Genomic DNA, 17,202 nt, shown 5'->3' with positions numbered 1-17,202 from the left:
GCTCCTCCTCCTCGAGCGCGCCGCGCGCGGAGCCACGGAGAGCGGCGGGCTCGGCCGCCGGCGTCCGGGCCGCTGAGCCGATGAGCGGCAGCGGCTGAGGGCCGCGGCCTCCGCCCGCCCTCCGCCCGGCGCCCGCCGGGGCCGCAGCCGGGGCGCGGGTGGCCGGCCATGGGGGCGCAGTGACGCGCGCGGCGGCCGATCGTTCCTGCGAGCGGCGGGCCCTGCTCGGCGGCGGCGGCGGCGGCGGCGCCGGGCCCGCGCGCTCTGCCCGGGGCCCCGCGGGAGCCTCCGCCGCGCTCTATGCGCCTCTGCGGGCGCCGCGGGCCCGGGCCATGGCTATAGACCGGCGGCGCGAGGCGGCGGGCGGCGGGCCCGGGAGGCTGCCGCCCGCGGCCGAGGAGAACGGCGCCCTGCCGCCCGGGGACGCGGCGGCCTCGGCGCCCCTCGGGGGACGCGCGGGCCCCGGCAGCGGCGGTGACATCCAGCCGCTGCCCGCGCCGCACGCCGCCGGCGGCCCGCACCCGAGCCTCCTGTTGCTGGACTACGACGGGTCGGTGCTGCCCTTCCTCGGGGGCCTGGGCGGCGGCTACCAGAAGACCCTCGTGCTGCTCACCTGGATCCCCGCGCTGTTCATCGGCTTCAGCCAGTTCTCGGACTCCTTCCTCCTGGACCAGCCCAACTTCTGGTGCCGCGGGGCCGGCAAGGGCGCCGAGTCGGCGGGGGTCACGGCCACGGGCCGGTGGGGCGGCGGCGACCTGGCCAACGGCACCAGCCCCCCGACCACCCTCTTCCCCACCGCCGCCTGGGGGACAGCGGGCCCCCTCAGCAACGGCAGCGGCGCGGACGGGGGCGAGGCGCCGCCCCTCCCGTCCCCCCCGGACAAGGGGGACAACGCCTCCAACTGCGACTGCCACGCTTGGGACTACGGCATCCGCACAGGCCTGGTGCAAAACGTGGTCAGCAAGGTAAGGGCAGCGACCGCGCCGGCCCCGCGTCCCCCTCCCGAGCAAGCGCTGTGCCCTCCGCGGTCCCCGCGCACTCCCCCGCGCGCTCTGCAGACGGGGTCCTGCGGTGGTGCGCGCCCGCGTGTCCACGGCTTCCTGTGGGCTCGCCCTCCTTGCGTCCCCCAGACAGAGGTGCGGGTCCGGTTGCGCGGCCGGACTCCCGCAGCCCTCCGCGGTGACGCTGCCTCCCGACTCCAAGGGTCACCCAAACTCGTGTCCCTGCTGGCACACAGGAAAGGGGCGCCCCTCCCTCTGCGAGGGAGCGAGCTTCCCTCCCCCACCCTGGAGCTGTCACTTCGTCCGGGCAGGGATGGCCCGCGGAGGGCGAGAGGCTGATCTGTGAGCCACTGGCCCTAAGGACGCGCCTCTCTCAAGGTCTGCCCGCTGGATCCAGGCCCCGGGCTCAGCCCTTTGCCGGCCGACTGCCCCGAGTCTCCCACAGAGAACCAGCCCCTCCAGAATCGCTCCTATGCCCAGGCGTTCTTCCTGGCAGACCGCAGCCATCCCCCGCTGGCTCTGAAAACTGACTAAAGCTGAGGGAAGAGCCCAAGCGGTGGCCAGAGTAGCAAAAGGCTTTTGATATTTCCCTTTCCCTGTCCCCAAGTTCAGTCCTCCCCAGAGGCTGGGGTATTTATTTCCCGTTGGAGTTTGCCAGCCCCAGTGTTCCTGAGAAAGCAGACACCTCTGGAGTATAGGAAGGGTGCTGAGTTTGTGCTGTTCGGGGACAACCGGGCTCTCACACAGCAGCCCTCTTGTCCCAGCTTTGAGATCAGATCCTGGCCAGCCTCAGCTCAACATGGACTTGCTCCAGCCCAGGGGTCCCCTCTAGCCGAGGTCCTGCATCCTGGGAGACGGAACAGGAGTGTCTGCAAGAGATGCGTGGCCTGCACAAAGACAGAGAATGGGCACTGCTAGGAAATTAACACCCAAGACACCTACGTATTGTCTGGATTTCTTAACATGTCAGAGAGGTCATATGCCAGTGTGTCAAACAATTTGTGATATTTTGTTCCTTCTGTGTCTTTAAACAACTAATTTGCATTTCAAAGTAAATGTAGACCTTTCTCTCACTTCCATGCAGTTCTGGGCAGAGTTTGAAATGCTTTGTTTAAATGCAAGACTGAAATTTGATGGTTTATAATAATCCGTGGGCATGTATTCCCCCTTTCCCCGAAACGTGTGTTAGTAAACAATTGTGCCTCATGGATGTGTAAGATGAAACTCTTACATCATCATAACCATTGTCTTCAGCTTGTACCAGCCTGGTGAGAAGTGATCTGGCCTCTGGGAACTGTTGGATTACCTGTTAATAGGGAGAGCCTTCTAGCTTGTTCACCTTGAGCCCCCCGCCCCCCATCAGCCTATCCTCTGCCAAGGTGTTTCTGTGACTGTTTCCCATCCATGGAGGTCAATATCTGTCTTTTGTTTACCAGCAGGAAAAATGAAGAACATTGAGTATCTTAACACTGTTTGTATGTCTGTGAAAGTAAGGGTTTGCAACACTGTCGAATACTTTGAGCCTCTTTCTACAGAAGGGGAGGAATAACGGAGATCAAAGCAGATGCCTGTACAAGGTGGTCTGTCCCGGGGTGACAGGGGAGGCTAACTTGGAGTTAGGAGGTGGGACAGAGAATCGTTAGCCTAGCGGTGCTGTGGATGGTGGGAAGAGACAACTAGAACCGTCCTTGAAAGCAGGCTCTGCGGGCACCTCGGAGAGCTGGACAGGTGTTCCAGGCGAGAGATCAAGGGGCTCACGCATGCGCAGCATGGTTTGGGGCGCCTGTTGTGTCTGCTGTGTGCGGCTGACAGGGCAATCCAGGAGATGCAGACTTGCGGACAGTAGGGAGAGATGCACTTCCCTGTAAGACCAAGACTAAAAAGGACATATTGATTTTCATGCACAAATAGGATCTAAATAAAGGTCTGTCCTTCCACGGTGTTCCGTTCCATAACCGATGCTCTCAAGAGCGTCTTAAGCACATTCTGGCAGTGCTAACGCCGGCCGTCCCCTCTGTGGGCCGTGCCCCCTGGATCCTGAATCAGATGGACGGAGGCGGAGCGCATCCTGGGTGGGTGCCGACGCCAGGGGTCGGGGGCCTGTCAGCTTGGCTTACCCAAGGGTAGAGTTGGCAGCTTCTCCTCTCAGCAGGTGGAAGTGCGGGGTCTGAGGAGTGCCCTCTGGTGCCCTCCTCCCCAACGGAGTGCCAAGGTCTTCCCCACTCAAAGAAGCCCTGTGCAAGGTTTCTGTCATTCGGCTTCCCTCAGCGTGCGTGTGCCCCTCCCTGCCCCGGAGGCCCTGTCCTCTCCCCGGGTGTTAGGTGGGGAGGGGGCTCCTTGTTCTTCCTTTTATTGTTGTACACAGTGGTGTTGTTGGTCAGTTGCTCAGTCACATCCGACTCTTTGCAACCCCCTGGACTGCAGCACCCCAGCCTTCCCTGTCCTTCACCATCTCCTGGAGCTTGTTCAAACTCAAGTCCATCGAGTTGGTGATGCCATCCAACCATCTCATCCTCTGTCGTCCCCGGGTCTCCTCCTGCCTGCAATCTTTCTCAGCATCAGGGTCTGTTCCAATGAATCGGCTCTTCGAATCAGGTGGCCCAAGTATTGGAGCTTTGGCATCAGTCCTTCCAATGAATATATTACATTATATTAAATATATGTTTAGATGTATACCATTACTATATATATCATATATTGTCCCTTCTGTTACAGGGGCTCCCCACCTCTGTGCCACAGACCAGTACCCCCTCTCAGATCAGTAGCAGCACTAGATTAGTAATAAAGGGCCCAATGAATGCAATGCCCTTGAATCATCCCCAAACTATCCCCCTCACCCCCAGGTTGTGGAAAATTGTCTTCTACAGAATCAGTGCCCAGTGTGAAAAAGGCTGGGGACCACTGGGTTATTCAGGCTAGGATAGCCTCTGCACCCGTGAACCTGCCAGGCCAGGAAGAGCGAGCTCCGGGCTGTTAGAGTTCGGACAGACCTGCGTCCCCACCCGGTGGCGTCCCCAGCGGGGCCGTCCCTCGCTGAGAGCCCCGCGAGCCAGCAGCCCACTTCTCAGCTGCTCTTCCGACAGAAAGACGTGCTTTTTGGCAGCGACAAGGATCGTCTCATGCCTGTTTGTGCAGCATTCTCCGCCGAACAATTCTTCCTTCGTATCACACCTGCTCAGATAGATCTGAGGGTACAAGGGCTGGGTTCTTTCCTGGCTAGGAAATTTCCAGCTCCTTCAGTCCTTCCATAAGGAACAGAATTTGCCCTTCTGACGGCTCCACGCAGCCTGCGTGTCTCTTAAGCAGACCGCTCAGGACATGGCTGGCAGGCGCACACACCCTGATCTGTCCTGATCAGAATCTTCCACTCATGAAGTTCATAGTCAGTGTGTGAAGGCTTTCAGTAGACGCGTCATCTGTCTACCTTGAGGCCACGGTCACCAAAGCTCGATGGGATCCTGTTCAGGCAGGGCTTTTCTAAGCCAGTGCCCGTGTGACATGCTTGCTAGTTTAGGGTTGCTAGATCTCTCCTGTTAGGATCTTTTTTTATTTCTACTTTATTTCTGTTTTTGTAAATTTCTATTCTTTGCCTTGGTCCCTGGTGTTTCAGGATTTGCGGTGCCTTCAAAATAATGCAGTTGATGCCACTTTTGTGCTGCCATGTAAAGTCTTCAAAGCATTTTCAAGTGTTATTACTTTTGTTTAAGAATGTTGAGCCGTCCAAGACCAGTCTTAACACTGTGTGGTCTTGAGGTTTAAGTCGGCTCACCAGCCTTGAGTGGACCATGAAGTTGGTCCTCAACGTCCACACGCTGTTGACTGCTCTCCCTTTTATCCCCAGCCACGTGGGAAGATTGTCTTGCTTAACACAGCTCTGCTGAGTTTAAAACACTCCTCTCCATAGTTTGCATGAATCCTGTATTGTTCAGAGTGAACCCTTGTTGGTTTCTAATGCTCTCCACTTCCTTGAACAACCCTTAGAATTGTGCCTAAAATCAGTGTCAGTAACACTTCCTAAGCTTCTCTCGCTTTCTGTACGTGAAATTTAAGATGTTTGTTTATCTCGTGTTCTGATATTTTTTTCTATTTGCCAAGAATTCTCATAGATTGCTGGCATTTCTCCTGTGTAACCTGAGAGTTGTTTAAATATCCCAGGAAGTAACTTGACTTCTTTTTCTGGGGCTCAAGACTAGAAGTTCTTTAAAGGGGCCTGCACACCTGGGATGGAAACAATTGCAACATCATCACAATAGGACCAGTTTAAGAAGGAGCTCACCTGCGGTCCGCCCAGTGCGGCTGCGTTCCGTTTGCCTACTACATGCAGCGCAGCCGTGAACATCTCTTTGCCTGTTTTTTTTTTTTTTTTTTTTTTTTTTTAAGAAATTGACCATAATAAAAAAAAATGCACTCACATGGGACAGAACATAAAGAATAAAAGCAAGATTTCTCACCATCTCTGCCTCTAAGTTCCCTCTTCAAAAGCAACCATGGTTACAGTTTCTTATGTGTCCTTCCAAAAATATTCTATTTTCATTTATATCTATCTTCTCTCCTAAACCTTAACATATCCTAGGCACTGTTTCACGCTTCTTGACCACCTGTGTGGGGGGAGGGTGTGCATCAGAACCGGGAGCCTCCTCACTTCACTGTTTTTCTGTGTAACAAGGGAACAGGGCACCTTCTGGAGGGGCCTTTTGGTTATTATGCAACATATAGTGAAATTCCGGCACTCCTGAAACTTAGAAGTCAAGGCTGTGTTTTTATTTTGATAGATGTTGTCAAAGTGCTCTCCACAGAGATCTTATTACCAATTCACACTTCCACGGATTAGCTGGGAGGCCCGTTCCCACACTGTCCCCACCCGCGCCCACCCCTGGGGCATTGTCACTAAATGAGAAATTGTCTTTCGTCATTGTTGTCACTTGCATTCTCTTCTTAGGGAGCGAGGTTAAACATCTCTGAAAATTCTCAAGCCGTTTGTCTTTCCTTTTCTTTGGACTGCGTCTTCACATCCTTTTTGTGTATATCTTTGTGGGGAGGGGATTATCTTCTTGCTGATTTACAGAAGGACCTTATGCATAAAGTAAATGCAGGATTTGGGGTGTTTTGTAAATGTTTCTTCCCCCACAGTGTGCTGTTTGTCTTTTGATTTTGTTTATGGTGTTTTCATCACGCACAGACTTTTGGTTTGCATAGTGTCAAATGAATTTTTTATGGTTTCTGGGTTTTGTGTTAGATTTAGGGCTTCTATAATCCTGGAATATTAGGGAAAAAACATTGTCTTCTAATATTTTTATGATCTCAGTATTTTTTGATTTGGTGTTGTAGGGCCAGATTTGCTTCTTTTGAGCTGTTAGGGTAAATTACGGGGAAGGGAAACAAATGTTAGGTCAGCGGGTATAGCAGCTTTTCTTGAAGGCTTTGACTTGCTCGTGACAAGCTCCTCTGCGTAGAATCTGGCCTGGTCCTCCCTGATGGAGAGACTGGAGTTGCACAGTTACTAAGCAGCTCTTCCATCTTTTGGGGGACAGTGTTCATCCCAGATCTCACCTTTCCTTCATATTCTCAGTCTGGATCAGCTGCACAACCTCTTGTCTTCAGCGTTTTTTACAAGTCTCCGTTCATCTTGGCCTTCAGGCCCAGGTAGTACTGAGTCAACAGTTGATGTCATTTATGGGGTGGGGAGGGAGTTGGGAGGGGGGTTCAGGACGGGGGACACACGTACACCCATGGCTGATTCGTGTCGATGTATGGAAAAAACCACCACAGTATTGCAAAGTAATTAGCCTCCAATGAAAATAAATAAATTAATTTTAAAACAAAAGTTGATGTCATTTAAGAACAGAGGATGAGACGGATGGGTAGCATCATGGACTCAATGGACATGAATGTGAGCAAACTCCGGGAGATGGTGAAGGACAGGGAAGCCTGGCGTGCTGCAGTTCATGGGGTCAAAGAGTTCAGAGAGTCAGACACGACTGAGCGACGAACAACAACAAAATCATGTTGGACACTGAATGTCCGTCCTGGCTTGGAGCTGGCTGGACCACACGGTCAGGATGCAGGGCTGGTGGCTCAGAGCTGGCCGCGGTGACAGTGTTTGCCCCGGGGACATCTGCAAATACTGCACACCTGGGTTTATTTTTCTTCTTTGAAGCCGTTGTTAGGCAATCAGCAGGCCCCCGAGTGTGACCCTGGCCATTCCTCTCTTTTTTTCCCTAACCTCCCCAACCCCCGTCCTCCCTTCTGCAGACACGAGTGCGGATCCTGGGCCAGGCGTTGTGCTTTGAGTGGGGGATACAGCGCCAGGCAGAAATAGCGCAGGTCCCACCGAGCTGATAGGCTAACGAGCGAGGTGCACCTTAACTAATCATCATGACTTTTTAATTACAAACTGAGCTGAGTGCACAGAAAGAAAGGGAAGTGAGAGAGAGCGAGAGCAGAGCGCCTGGGCCAGGCGGCCTGGCCATGCGTTGAGACTGAGGCCTGAGGTGCTGAGAGGCAGAGGGCGGGTGTGAGCGCACGTGGGTCTTTCCCTTGGAGAGCGAGCGGCTTCTGCAAGGGCCCTGGGGCCTGCGGGAGCCTGGGTCTGCAGGGTGGCCCAGAGCACAGGCCGGGATGACTCACAGTCACAAGATGAGCTCAGCCGGGCGAGAGAGGGGCTGGAAAGGCAGGCGCCCAGGGAGGGCCTGTGGGGTCAGATGGGGGCTGGGGTCGACCCTGCTTGGGGCCCCGCGGATGAGGGGCAGGGAAGCCGGGCTTGCTTTTCCTGCCAGAGGGAGGCTGCTGACCCCAGGAGGGGCCTGAAGGAGAGCCGTGGAGAAGCCCCCTGGCCAGCAGGTCCACAGCAGGCCTTGGACAAGTGGGCCTGACCCAGGCCCAGCACTGTTGACAGGAGAAGCTCTGGCCTTGGAGAGTTCCAGCGTTTTCTCTTGCCCTCTGGCTCCAAACAGGAGGCTGCTAAGTAAATTTCCCCGAGGTTGAGGGCTCTGAAACAGGAAGCCACCGGCTAGCATGGGGTTCATTCAACCAGCTTCACCCATGCTGGGCGCTGGGCATGGGTGAAAGGCTGTCCTGGGCATGGCTGACTGTGGTGTTATCTACAAGTCTGAAGTTCAGTTCAGGGAGGAGGAGGCGGGCGGTCACTGGCATGTCCAGAGCTGGAGCCGCTGGGTTAGAATCTCTCATCGGCTCCCCGTGAGGGTGTGCCTGCCTCCGCCTGGGGCCCCACCTAGGCAACCGGGCTGATGGGGGGAGCCTGTGCTTTATCTTCTTCTTTACCGGCCAATCCGAGGTGGGGTCCTGCTGCCGCCCGAGTATGGGGTTGGCTGGGCGCTGTTACTGTGGCTTCCTGTAGCGGGCCGTGCAGACCTGCGAGCAGCTTCCCTGATCTTTGCTCCTTCTGCCTTCTGAGCCCGTTTCCTGGAACCCTTTCCTCCTCTGTCAGCCCGCCGGTCCCTGTTCATCCTTTAGATCTGCCCGGTCTGCACGCAATGCCCCCAGCACTGGCCATGTGTCTGTCCTTCTGCCCACTAGAGGGATACCTTTCACCCACTGAGTCCTCACCATGAGCATCAGCCCGCCTGAGCTGCTCTCTGGTTTGACAGGGAGGTTGTGACCCGTTCATCTGTAGGACCTTCACAGGTGGAGCGGGCTCAGGGCTGCCCACCCCACCAGGCTGCCATGGCACAGAATGGGAGCAAGCCCCCCACCCTCCGGGAGGCACCTGCAAGTCTCAGATTCCTTTCCTCCTCATCTGTGGGGTGAGGACTGGCTGAACAAGTCAGGTCAGAAATGCTTAGATGGGGAGGAGCTGATAGACCACACCTGGACGGGCAGTTGATTCTGCGGCAGTTCCAGCGCGTCTCTCGCCTCCGCCCGGAAACTGATGACACGGGGAGCCAGGTGCTCCTTTCAGACTGGCTGCCCCGGTCCAGGGGGCCGGAGCGGACCGGCCAAGAGGGACCTCCCGGGGGCTTGCCTCAAAGACCCCTGAAGGGGCTGGTTGTTATTTGTGGTTCTCATATGAAAACAGAGCAGGTCTCTGGCCACAGGGCCCAGGGATCTGACAAAGCAGAGGAGCTTCCTGGCCGCCTGGTGGGTGGAAGAGTGGGGAGGCTTCCTTGCCTCCACTGAGGCCCTGGGTCAGAAATCTGAGTCCATGCCCTTTGATGGAAGACGGTGTTCTGAGTTTGGAAGTCTGGTTGGGTGTGCTGGGTGGAAACGGATGGAGAGAAAGTGGAATTTTAAACAGGGGCAGAGGGTAACCTGAGCCCTGACCGCAAGGAAGATCAGGGGAGATGACTTCAGGGCAGGTGGAAGCAGGGGAAAGGCCAGGCTCCGCCTCGAGTGGTGTTCCTGGTTCTGTCTGTGGGAGGCCTTGACCTGATCTTGGTGGTCCACAGACCTGCGAGCTCTGCCTCTCTCAGTGTTTACCCGCCGCTGGGCACTATGTAGGGGCTGACCTCCCCCAGAGAAGTGACCTGGACATTCACAAGCCTGTGTTTCTGGGAAAGAGGGCAGGGTTATGGGCTGGTTGAAGTGGGTTTCCCCTACGACAAATCGTTGCTGTCCTAGAATACCACCAGTGGGCTCCTGGGTCCTCACTTGCACAGATGAAGTGCTGACAGACCCTCCCGTCTCAGGACTCGTCTGGTTGCAAGTAATGAAACAAATCTCCAATGACGTTAATTAACAAAACAGAGAAGAAATTGGTTGGAAAAATGCAGAAATGGCTGAGGAAACCCAGGGTGGGATCTGAGACCAGAAAGTGGGGCAGGGGGCTGTTTCAGGGGCCCTGCCACCACCTTCAGCCTTTCGGAAGCCACGTCAGCTTCTCCTGGAATTGGCTCCCCTCCACCCCCCCAAGACTGGATGTCGCTCACCTGGTCTTGGGTCAGGCAATGGCCAGCGTGGGCCTCTGTCCAACACCGGATTCCTGGGTGCAGTTCTTATGTCCACTCAGGGCCGAGGAGGCAGGTTTCGGAACACAGGGTGCAGTTACCCAGGCTGGGGGACCCCTCCAGACCTTGTGACAGGAGACTAGAGTGGCTGTTCTTTCTTGGGGTGAAAGAGACTAGAGATGGCTCTTTTTGGCAATGAATGGAGAATAAATGAATATTGATGCTTTCACCATTAAATGCTTCAGACAAAGTCGTCTTCTTCCCAGAGACTCAGGATGTAAATTACCTGGCTCCTTAAGCTTGGTGTGGAATTGGCAGGACCATGCTTCCTGAGGCTTTTTTCCTGGAAATAGGCAGCTGTTAGCTCCAGGTCAGAGGGGGCTTGGAGCAAGCCCCTGGACAGGCACTGGAATGTGTGGCCAAGTGTTGCCCCCGCCCTGAGGGGCAGGTCTGCAAACCTTTCTTCTACTCATGACCAGCCACGTAACTTGCGAGATGAAAACGCAGGGCCTCTTGTTCATATGGTTCCCAAGACGAAGATGGCAACCACGGAGCCGGAAGCCAGATGCGGCCCTCCTGGGCTGGCCCTGGGGGCCGCGCGCCCGTCCCTTTTCCCAGAGCCAGCGGTCAGCGCTGCGAAGCCCAGCAAACGTCCCCCTGCCTTCCCGCCTCTCGCCTCCCAGTTTCACGTCCTCCTGCTTCTGCTTTTCCTTCTCTGTTTGTGTCTTTTTCTTGCTGTCTTGCAGTTAAAGTATAACTCACTTTTGGGGGGCCTGTGTCTGGGGGCACGGCCCTAACCAGTTGAGCCCTGAGTGTCCAGCTAGGAGGGGGCCTGCAGCGCTCCGAGGGGCCGGGAGGCTCCCTGCACTGGAAGCCCGGCTCCTCAGAGAAGTGAGACAGTTTCCTTATCTGGGCAGCGGACCCACCGCTGAGTCACGGGAGCCCGTGGGGAGGACGCCGAGTCAGAGGAATGCTGGTTAAGTGTTTGTCAGCTTTTTTTTTTTAAGTGGGGAAGAGGGTCAGTCTTTGTATAACTTAATTCCTGCTGGCTGACGGTCGCATTTTACTTCTTAGCATCGTCTAAAGAATACGTGCAATGGCGACCATGCTGGTGTAAGCCAGCCGCCAGCCTCCCGGGGGTCATGTTAAATTATGGATGGTTATGCACTCAGCCCCGTAATTTGCGCTGCAGACTGTTTCCTCCCAGATTAGATTAAAAGCGGCTTTTTCTGTGTGTTTAAAAGATGCTTTACTTTGGGTAGTATAGTCATTTTCACAACAGTGACTCTTCCAATCCAAGGAAGCGGTATGTCTCCGTCTGTGCCATCTTTGGTTTCTTCCGTCAGCGTCTCATAGTTTTCTATATGCCGTCTCTTGTCTCGTTAGGTAGGTTTATCTCTAGGTATTTTACTCTTTTCGTTACAGGGGTGGATGGGTTTGTGTCCTTCACTTCTCTTTCTGATTTTTTATTGTTAGTATATAGGAATGCAAGGGGTTTCTGTGTGTTAATTTTATATCCTGCGACTTTGATATATTCATTGATTAGTTCTACTAATTTTCTGGTGGAGTCTTTAGGGTTTTCTATGTATAGTATCATGTCATCTGCAAATAGAGTTTTCCTTCTTCTTTTACAATCTGGATTCCTTTTATTCCTTTTTCTTCTCTGATTGCTGTGGCTCGGACTTCCAAAACTGTGTGGAATAATAGTGGCAAGAGCGGGCACCCTTGTCTTATTCCTGATCTTGGAGGAAATGCTTTCAGTTTTCACCATTGAGAATAATGTTTGCTGTGGGTTTGCTGTATGTGGCCTTTATCATACTGAGGTAGGTTCCTTCTTTGCCTGTACTACCCCAAGTAATCTATAGATTCAGTGCAATCCGTATCAAACTACCAATGGTATTTTTCACAGAAGTAAAACAAAAAATTTCACAATTTCTATGGAAACACACAGGACCCCGAATAGCCAAAGCAATCTTGAAAAATAAGAATGGACCTGGAGGAATCAACCTTCCTGACTTCTCTCTATACTGCAAAGCTACAGTTATTAAGAAAGTATGGTATTGGCACAAAAACAGAAATATAGACCTATGGAACAACATAGAAAGCCCAGAGATAAACCCATGCACCTATGGGCATCTTATCATTAACAAAGGAGGCAAGAGTATACAATGGAGAAAAGACAGCCTCTTCAATAAGTGGTGCTGGGTAAACTGGACAGCTACTTGTAAAAGAATGGAACTAGAACACTTCCTAACACCACACACAAAGATAAACTCAAATTGGATTAAAGATTTAAATGTAAGGCCAAAAACTATAAAGCTCTTAGAGGAAAACATAGGTACATTCTTTGACATATATCATAGCAAGATGCTCTCTGACCCACCTCCTAGAGTAATGGAAATAAAAACAAATAAACAAATGGGACTTAAAAGCTTTTGCAGCAAAGGAAACAATCAACAAGATTAAGAGATAACCCTCAAAATGGGAGAAAATATCTGCAAATGAAACAACTGACAAAGAATTAATCTCCAGAACATACAAGCAGCTTTATACCAAACAACCCAATCAAAAAATGGGCAGAAGACCTAAACAGACATTTCTCCAAAGAAGACAGACAGATGGCAACAAATACAGGAAAGATTCTAAGCACTGACCATTATTAGAGAAAGCAAATCAAAACTACAATGAGGTATTACTTCACCCCTGTCAGAATGACCATCATTAAAAAATCTACCAACAGTAAAAGCTGGACAGGATGTGGAGCAAAGGAACCCTGAATGTAACTTGATACAGCTACTATGGAGAACAGTACGGAGAGTCCTTAAAAAGCTAGAAAGGGAACTGTCATATGACCCAACAATCCCACTGCTGGGCATATACCCTGAGAAAACCATAATGGAAAGAGAGGCATGTACCGCCATGCTTGTCGCAACATGTTTAAATAGCTAGGACATGGAAGCAACCTACATGTCTGTTGATGGATAAATAGATACAGAAATTATGGTACATGTATACAAGGGAATATTACTCAGCTATAAAAAAGGATGCATTTGAGTTGGTCCTAATGAGGTGGATGAACCTAGAGCCTATTATATAGAGTGAATAAGTCATAAAGACAAATCTTGTGTGTATCAACACATGGATATGGAATCTAGAAAGATGGTTTGGACGAACCTATTTGCAGGGCAGCAGTGGAGACGCAGACACAGAGAACAGACCCGCAGACCCTGGGGGAGGGAAAGGCCAGGATGAATCGAGAGAGCGGCATGGAGACAAATACACACCATGTGTAAGAGGGAGAGCCCGTGCTGTGCTCCACGACAACCTAGAGGGGTGGGATGGGCTGGGAGGTGGGGGAGGCGCAAGAGGGAGGGGACACATGTACACCTGTGTCTGATTCATGCTGACTATGGCAGAAACCAGCACAATATGTAAAGCAATTATCCTCCACTTGGAGGATTATAAGAAAATTGTAAGTATGTATCGTGATCCCAATTATTGGTGTATGTGTTTATCAGCAGGAAGATGAATCAAAGTGTCTGCAGAGTGATGTCTGTGTGAGGAGATCATGAATGATCACGGTTTCCCTCTTTTCATCTCTATTAAAAATTATCTGGTCAATAGGGAATATTAAGTGTATATAATAAAGTGTGACTGTGTGCTTAAAAAACAAAAAACAAAAAACAAAAAAAGATGCTTTACAAATTGAGCACTCTTGGTGGCTTTTTCCTGAGGCATCCCACTATTCCCACATGGACATACATGAGCGTTTTCAGAAAACACAAAGTCCTTGTCCTACTTTAAAACTTTTTTCATAATTGTGGTGAAGCCTTCATAACATAAAGTTGGCCATTTGAGCCCTTGGTGAGTGCACAGTTTGACATCACTGAGGCCAGTCACCGTGTTGCGCGACCACACCTCCATCCCCCTCCAGAACTTTCTCGTCTTCCCAAACTGAACCTCTGTCCTCATCAAACACCAGCTCCCTATCCCCCAGTCCCTGGGCCCCACCCTCTACTTTCTGTCTCTGTGAATTGATTACTCAGCACCTCATGTAAGTGGAATCATTCTCTGTCCTCATGGGGGTGGGGGGTGAGCTGATTTAGTTCTCGGATGCAGAGGACGGAACCGCAGGTCAGCTCAGGCCCGACGTCCAGTTTCCAGGAGCTGCTGAGGACCGTGACGAGCCCTGAGATGCATCTGAACCAGCGGCTCATCACACTGGGCCCCATCCTGGGCCCTGGGCCCCATCCTGTCTTTAAGCCAGTGTTTTCCAGACCTGTTCATCAGAGTCTTTTCTTCCAATGAAAGGTCTGTGTGGACAGAGTTGGTCTTTCTGGATCTAGGATTGGGGGCGCACCTGGGGAGCTCTGGGGAACGCCTGCAGACCCCGGCATCTGCTGTTGCAAAGGTCCTCGGGTATCTCCACGTGGTGTGTTCTTCCCAGGGGACATGTGGGTATCACATCAGAGGACAGAGTGCCAGTGACTCCTGGGGGGCTGCTCTGTGTGGCTCAGCAAAGGGTGATCCGGCCCCAACGTCGAGGGCTCAGGTCCAGGCTAGTGTAGACATCCACCGTGTGGTGTAGACGCCCACCCAACAGATGCCCGGGAGCAGCCCAGCTGAGAAGATGGCTCCCCAGGAACGCGGGTCCGAGCTGCAGAGAGGCCGGGGAGGGGCATGTGCGGCTCTGAGAGCCATCAGCAAGGCTCGGTCCGCGGGCAGCCTGCCCTGGGGAAGCACGTTGTGAAACACCAGCTGGCCCAGTTTACCTGTAAACGGGTGTTGCCAACAAGTCCGCCCCTGATTAAACAGGCCCTTTAAACCTCTGCTTAGAATAGTGGTTAACTACTTGTAAAGGAAACATTTATTTGCAAGTAACAGGTATTTATTTTCAAAATGGCCCTAACTCAGACCAGTCTTTTCCGTAATTCCCATTGAGGTGGTTTGATAGTGTTTTCAGCGGCAGGAAAGGAGAGCTGCCCCCTCTGTGAGCAAGCGCTCGAGGCCGGAACCGGGCACGAACACCGTTCACGGCGTCAGAGCCGTAGATCGGGGTAACCCTCCCCACCCTGCCCCGAGCACGAGCATTGTTCACTGCGTCAGAGCCGCGATCAGGGTTAACCCCCCAACCCTGCCCCGAGCAGGAGCACTGTTCAGCGTCAGAGCCACGATCAGGGTGACCGCCCCCCCACCCCCCCAGCACAGGCAGTGAAGAGCACCGTTCACGGCATCAGAGCAGCGATCAGGGCGACCCCCCCCCCCCCCCACACACACACCCCCAGCACAGGCAGTGAACCTGCCGCGGTCCAGGTGTGACGTCGCCCACCACACGTGTGCCTCTGAGAGTCAGCCTTGGAGGGTCTCCAGAGCTGCTGGCGTGGGGCCCCTCCACTGACTGGAGCCCACTGCCCACTTCGGGGAGGCTCGGAGCCCAGGCTTTGCCAGCCGGTGAAATCTTTCCCTCCTTTGACGCTCACCGAGCCGTCCATTTGACCCGCTCGCTGTCCTCCTGAGGGCCTGTGCTCAGCGTCCTGATAGGAAGAACTATCCCGGGCTGCAGGCGTGGAGGCCTCGCGCAGCGTTCTGGGGCTGGAGCGCGTCTTCGCGCTCGTAGACGTAACTTTACAGTAGGAAACAGAGATGCCTCGGTCCGTGGTCACCCGGAGACAGAGTACAGAGAGACAGCGGCGCATCTGGAAGCTTCTGGAGCTGTCGCGTGGTGGGCGAACTGTCACGACTCCTAGGCTCCAGGGTAGGGTTTCTTATTATTTCATCGTGATAGAAGTTTTACTTTTAATGCTTTCTCTGGAAAGTCCCAGAAGAAGCCGCCTTTCAAAAATGGATATTATCAAGGTTATGAGGCTGTTTTGAGTTTTTTGGGGTTTTGTGTGTCTGTGGATAACAGGTCTGGATTGAACTGTGGTTTAGGCATGAGCAGTGGTTTCTCTCCTTAATGAATCTCTCACCTGCCAAATTATTTCCCCCCATTTGTAACTCTAGTCTTCCATTGACTGGAGTTTTGACTGGAGTCTCCGAGAAGTGATTACAGGAAGGCCAATGAAGAAAGAAATCCTTGAGGCTTGGTTACGGGTCTCAGTCCAGTAGCAATTTAGGGGACGCTGACGTGACCTGAGCAGGCGGGAGGGTGGGGTGACCAGGGTTTAAAGACCGTTTATGATACTGAGGGCCTCTCAGGTGGGGCTGGTGGGAAAGAACCAGCTGCCAATGCAGGAGACACTAGAGAGGTGGGTTTGATCCCTGGGTGGGGAAGATACCCTGGAGGAGGGCATGGCAACGCACTCCAGTATTCTTGCCTGGAGAATCCCATGGACAGAGGAGCCTGGCAGGCTACAGTCCATGGGGTCACAAAGAGTTGGACATGATTGAAGCAACTTAGCAGGCACGCCTGATACCTAGAGTAGGTTTTCAGTCTCCAAGAGACATTTTCCTTGCCAGCGCAAGGCCATGGTCTGCAGCCGCCCCTCCTTGGTGACCTGGTTGAGCCAGTAGGGCAGAGGCAGCAGATGAACCCCCTCAGGTTCCCATTCACACAGGGAGGGGACCCTGGGGGCAAAGTGCAGAGGGTGTGACGGTCGGGTGTTTGCTGGGCAGCTCTGTTTGCTCAGCGCCATGCTGAGAGCCCGTGAGTCATGCCCCGCGGACAGGGAGGGCCGGGAGAGGAGAATGGGAACAGCGTGGGTGGGGGAGCCTGAAGGTGGGGGTGTGCGGGGCAGGGCACCTGGGGGGGGGGCAGCAGGAAGTGGAAGGAAGCTCTTGTTTCATCCTGGGAGAGAGAAGACCCAGAGCTGTGAAGGTCTGAGCCCTTGCGTGTCCATAGGGATGCTGTCCACTTGCTGCCAAGGGCAGAAAACCACGGGTCACACTGAGTTTTGAGACGGGCAGAAGAACTTAGGGCGTCTCTGGGGTCCACAGTCTTTTATGCCTCTCTTCCCCGCCTTCCTCAGCAGAGGTTTGTCCTGATGCTGTGTAGGAGGCTGACACTGCTGGGGTGCTCGTATCGGAGCCCCAGAGGCTGGGGCTGAGGCAGCAGGACCGAGTCCCTCACAGGCTCGAGGCTGGACTCAGGGTCAAAGGCCGTGCAGGGTGGTTTCTCCCGAGGCCTCTCTCCCTGACTGGTAGGGGCCGCCTCCTCCCTGGGTCCTCACAGGTCTCTCCTCTGAGCATCTGTGTCCTGATTTCCTCCTCCGTAAGGACACCGTGGGACACCCCCGATGACCTCCTCTTGACGGCTTAATCACCTCTTGATGGCTCAGACGGTGAAGAATCTGCCTGCC

The 17,202-nt window shown here is 53.5% G+C and overlaps 1 protein-coding gene across 7 annotated transcripts in view; it reads left to right on the top strand.

Annotated features, from left to right (window-relative positions):
- The first annotated feature begins 332 nt into the window (after window positions 1-332).
- SLC22A23 (solute carrier family 22 member 23) overlaps window positions 333-17,202 on the top strand; it is a 126,813-nt gene continuing 109,943 nt past the window's right edge. For 6 of the 7 annotated variants that reach the window (XM_025265004.3, XM_025264998.3, XM_044926554.2 and 3 more), the window contains exon 1: window positions 333-965. In XM_025265004.3, coding sequence (XP_025120789.2) covers window positions 333-965 — 633 coding nt within the window. Of the gene's footprint in view, window positions 966-1,765; window positions 3,490-17,202 lie in introns of those variants that run through there. The other variant, XM_044926564.1, reaches the window with a different exon arrangement.

Source organism: Bubalus bubalis, chromosome 2, assembly GCF_019923935.1.
Source record: "Bubalus bubalis isolate 160015118507 breed Murrah chromosome 2, NDDB_SH_1, whole genome shotgun sequence".
NCBI classification, from domain to species: Eukaryota; Metazoa; Chordata; class Mammalia; order Artiodactyla; family Bovidae; genus Bubalus; species Bubalus bubalis.
The sequence above is the reverse complement of the archived record's forward strand: the minus strand, read 5'-3'. Positions and strand labels throughout refer to the sequence as shown.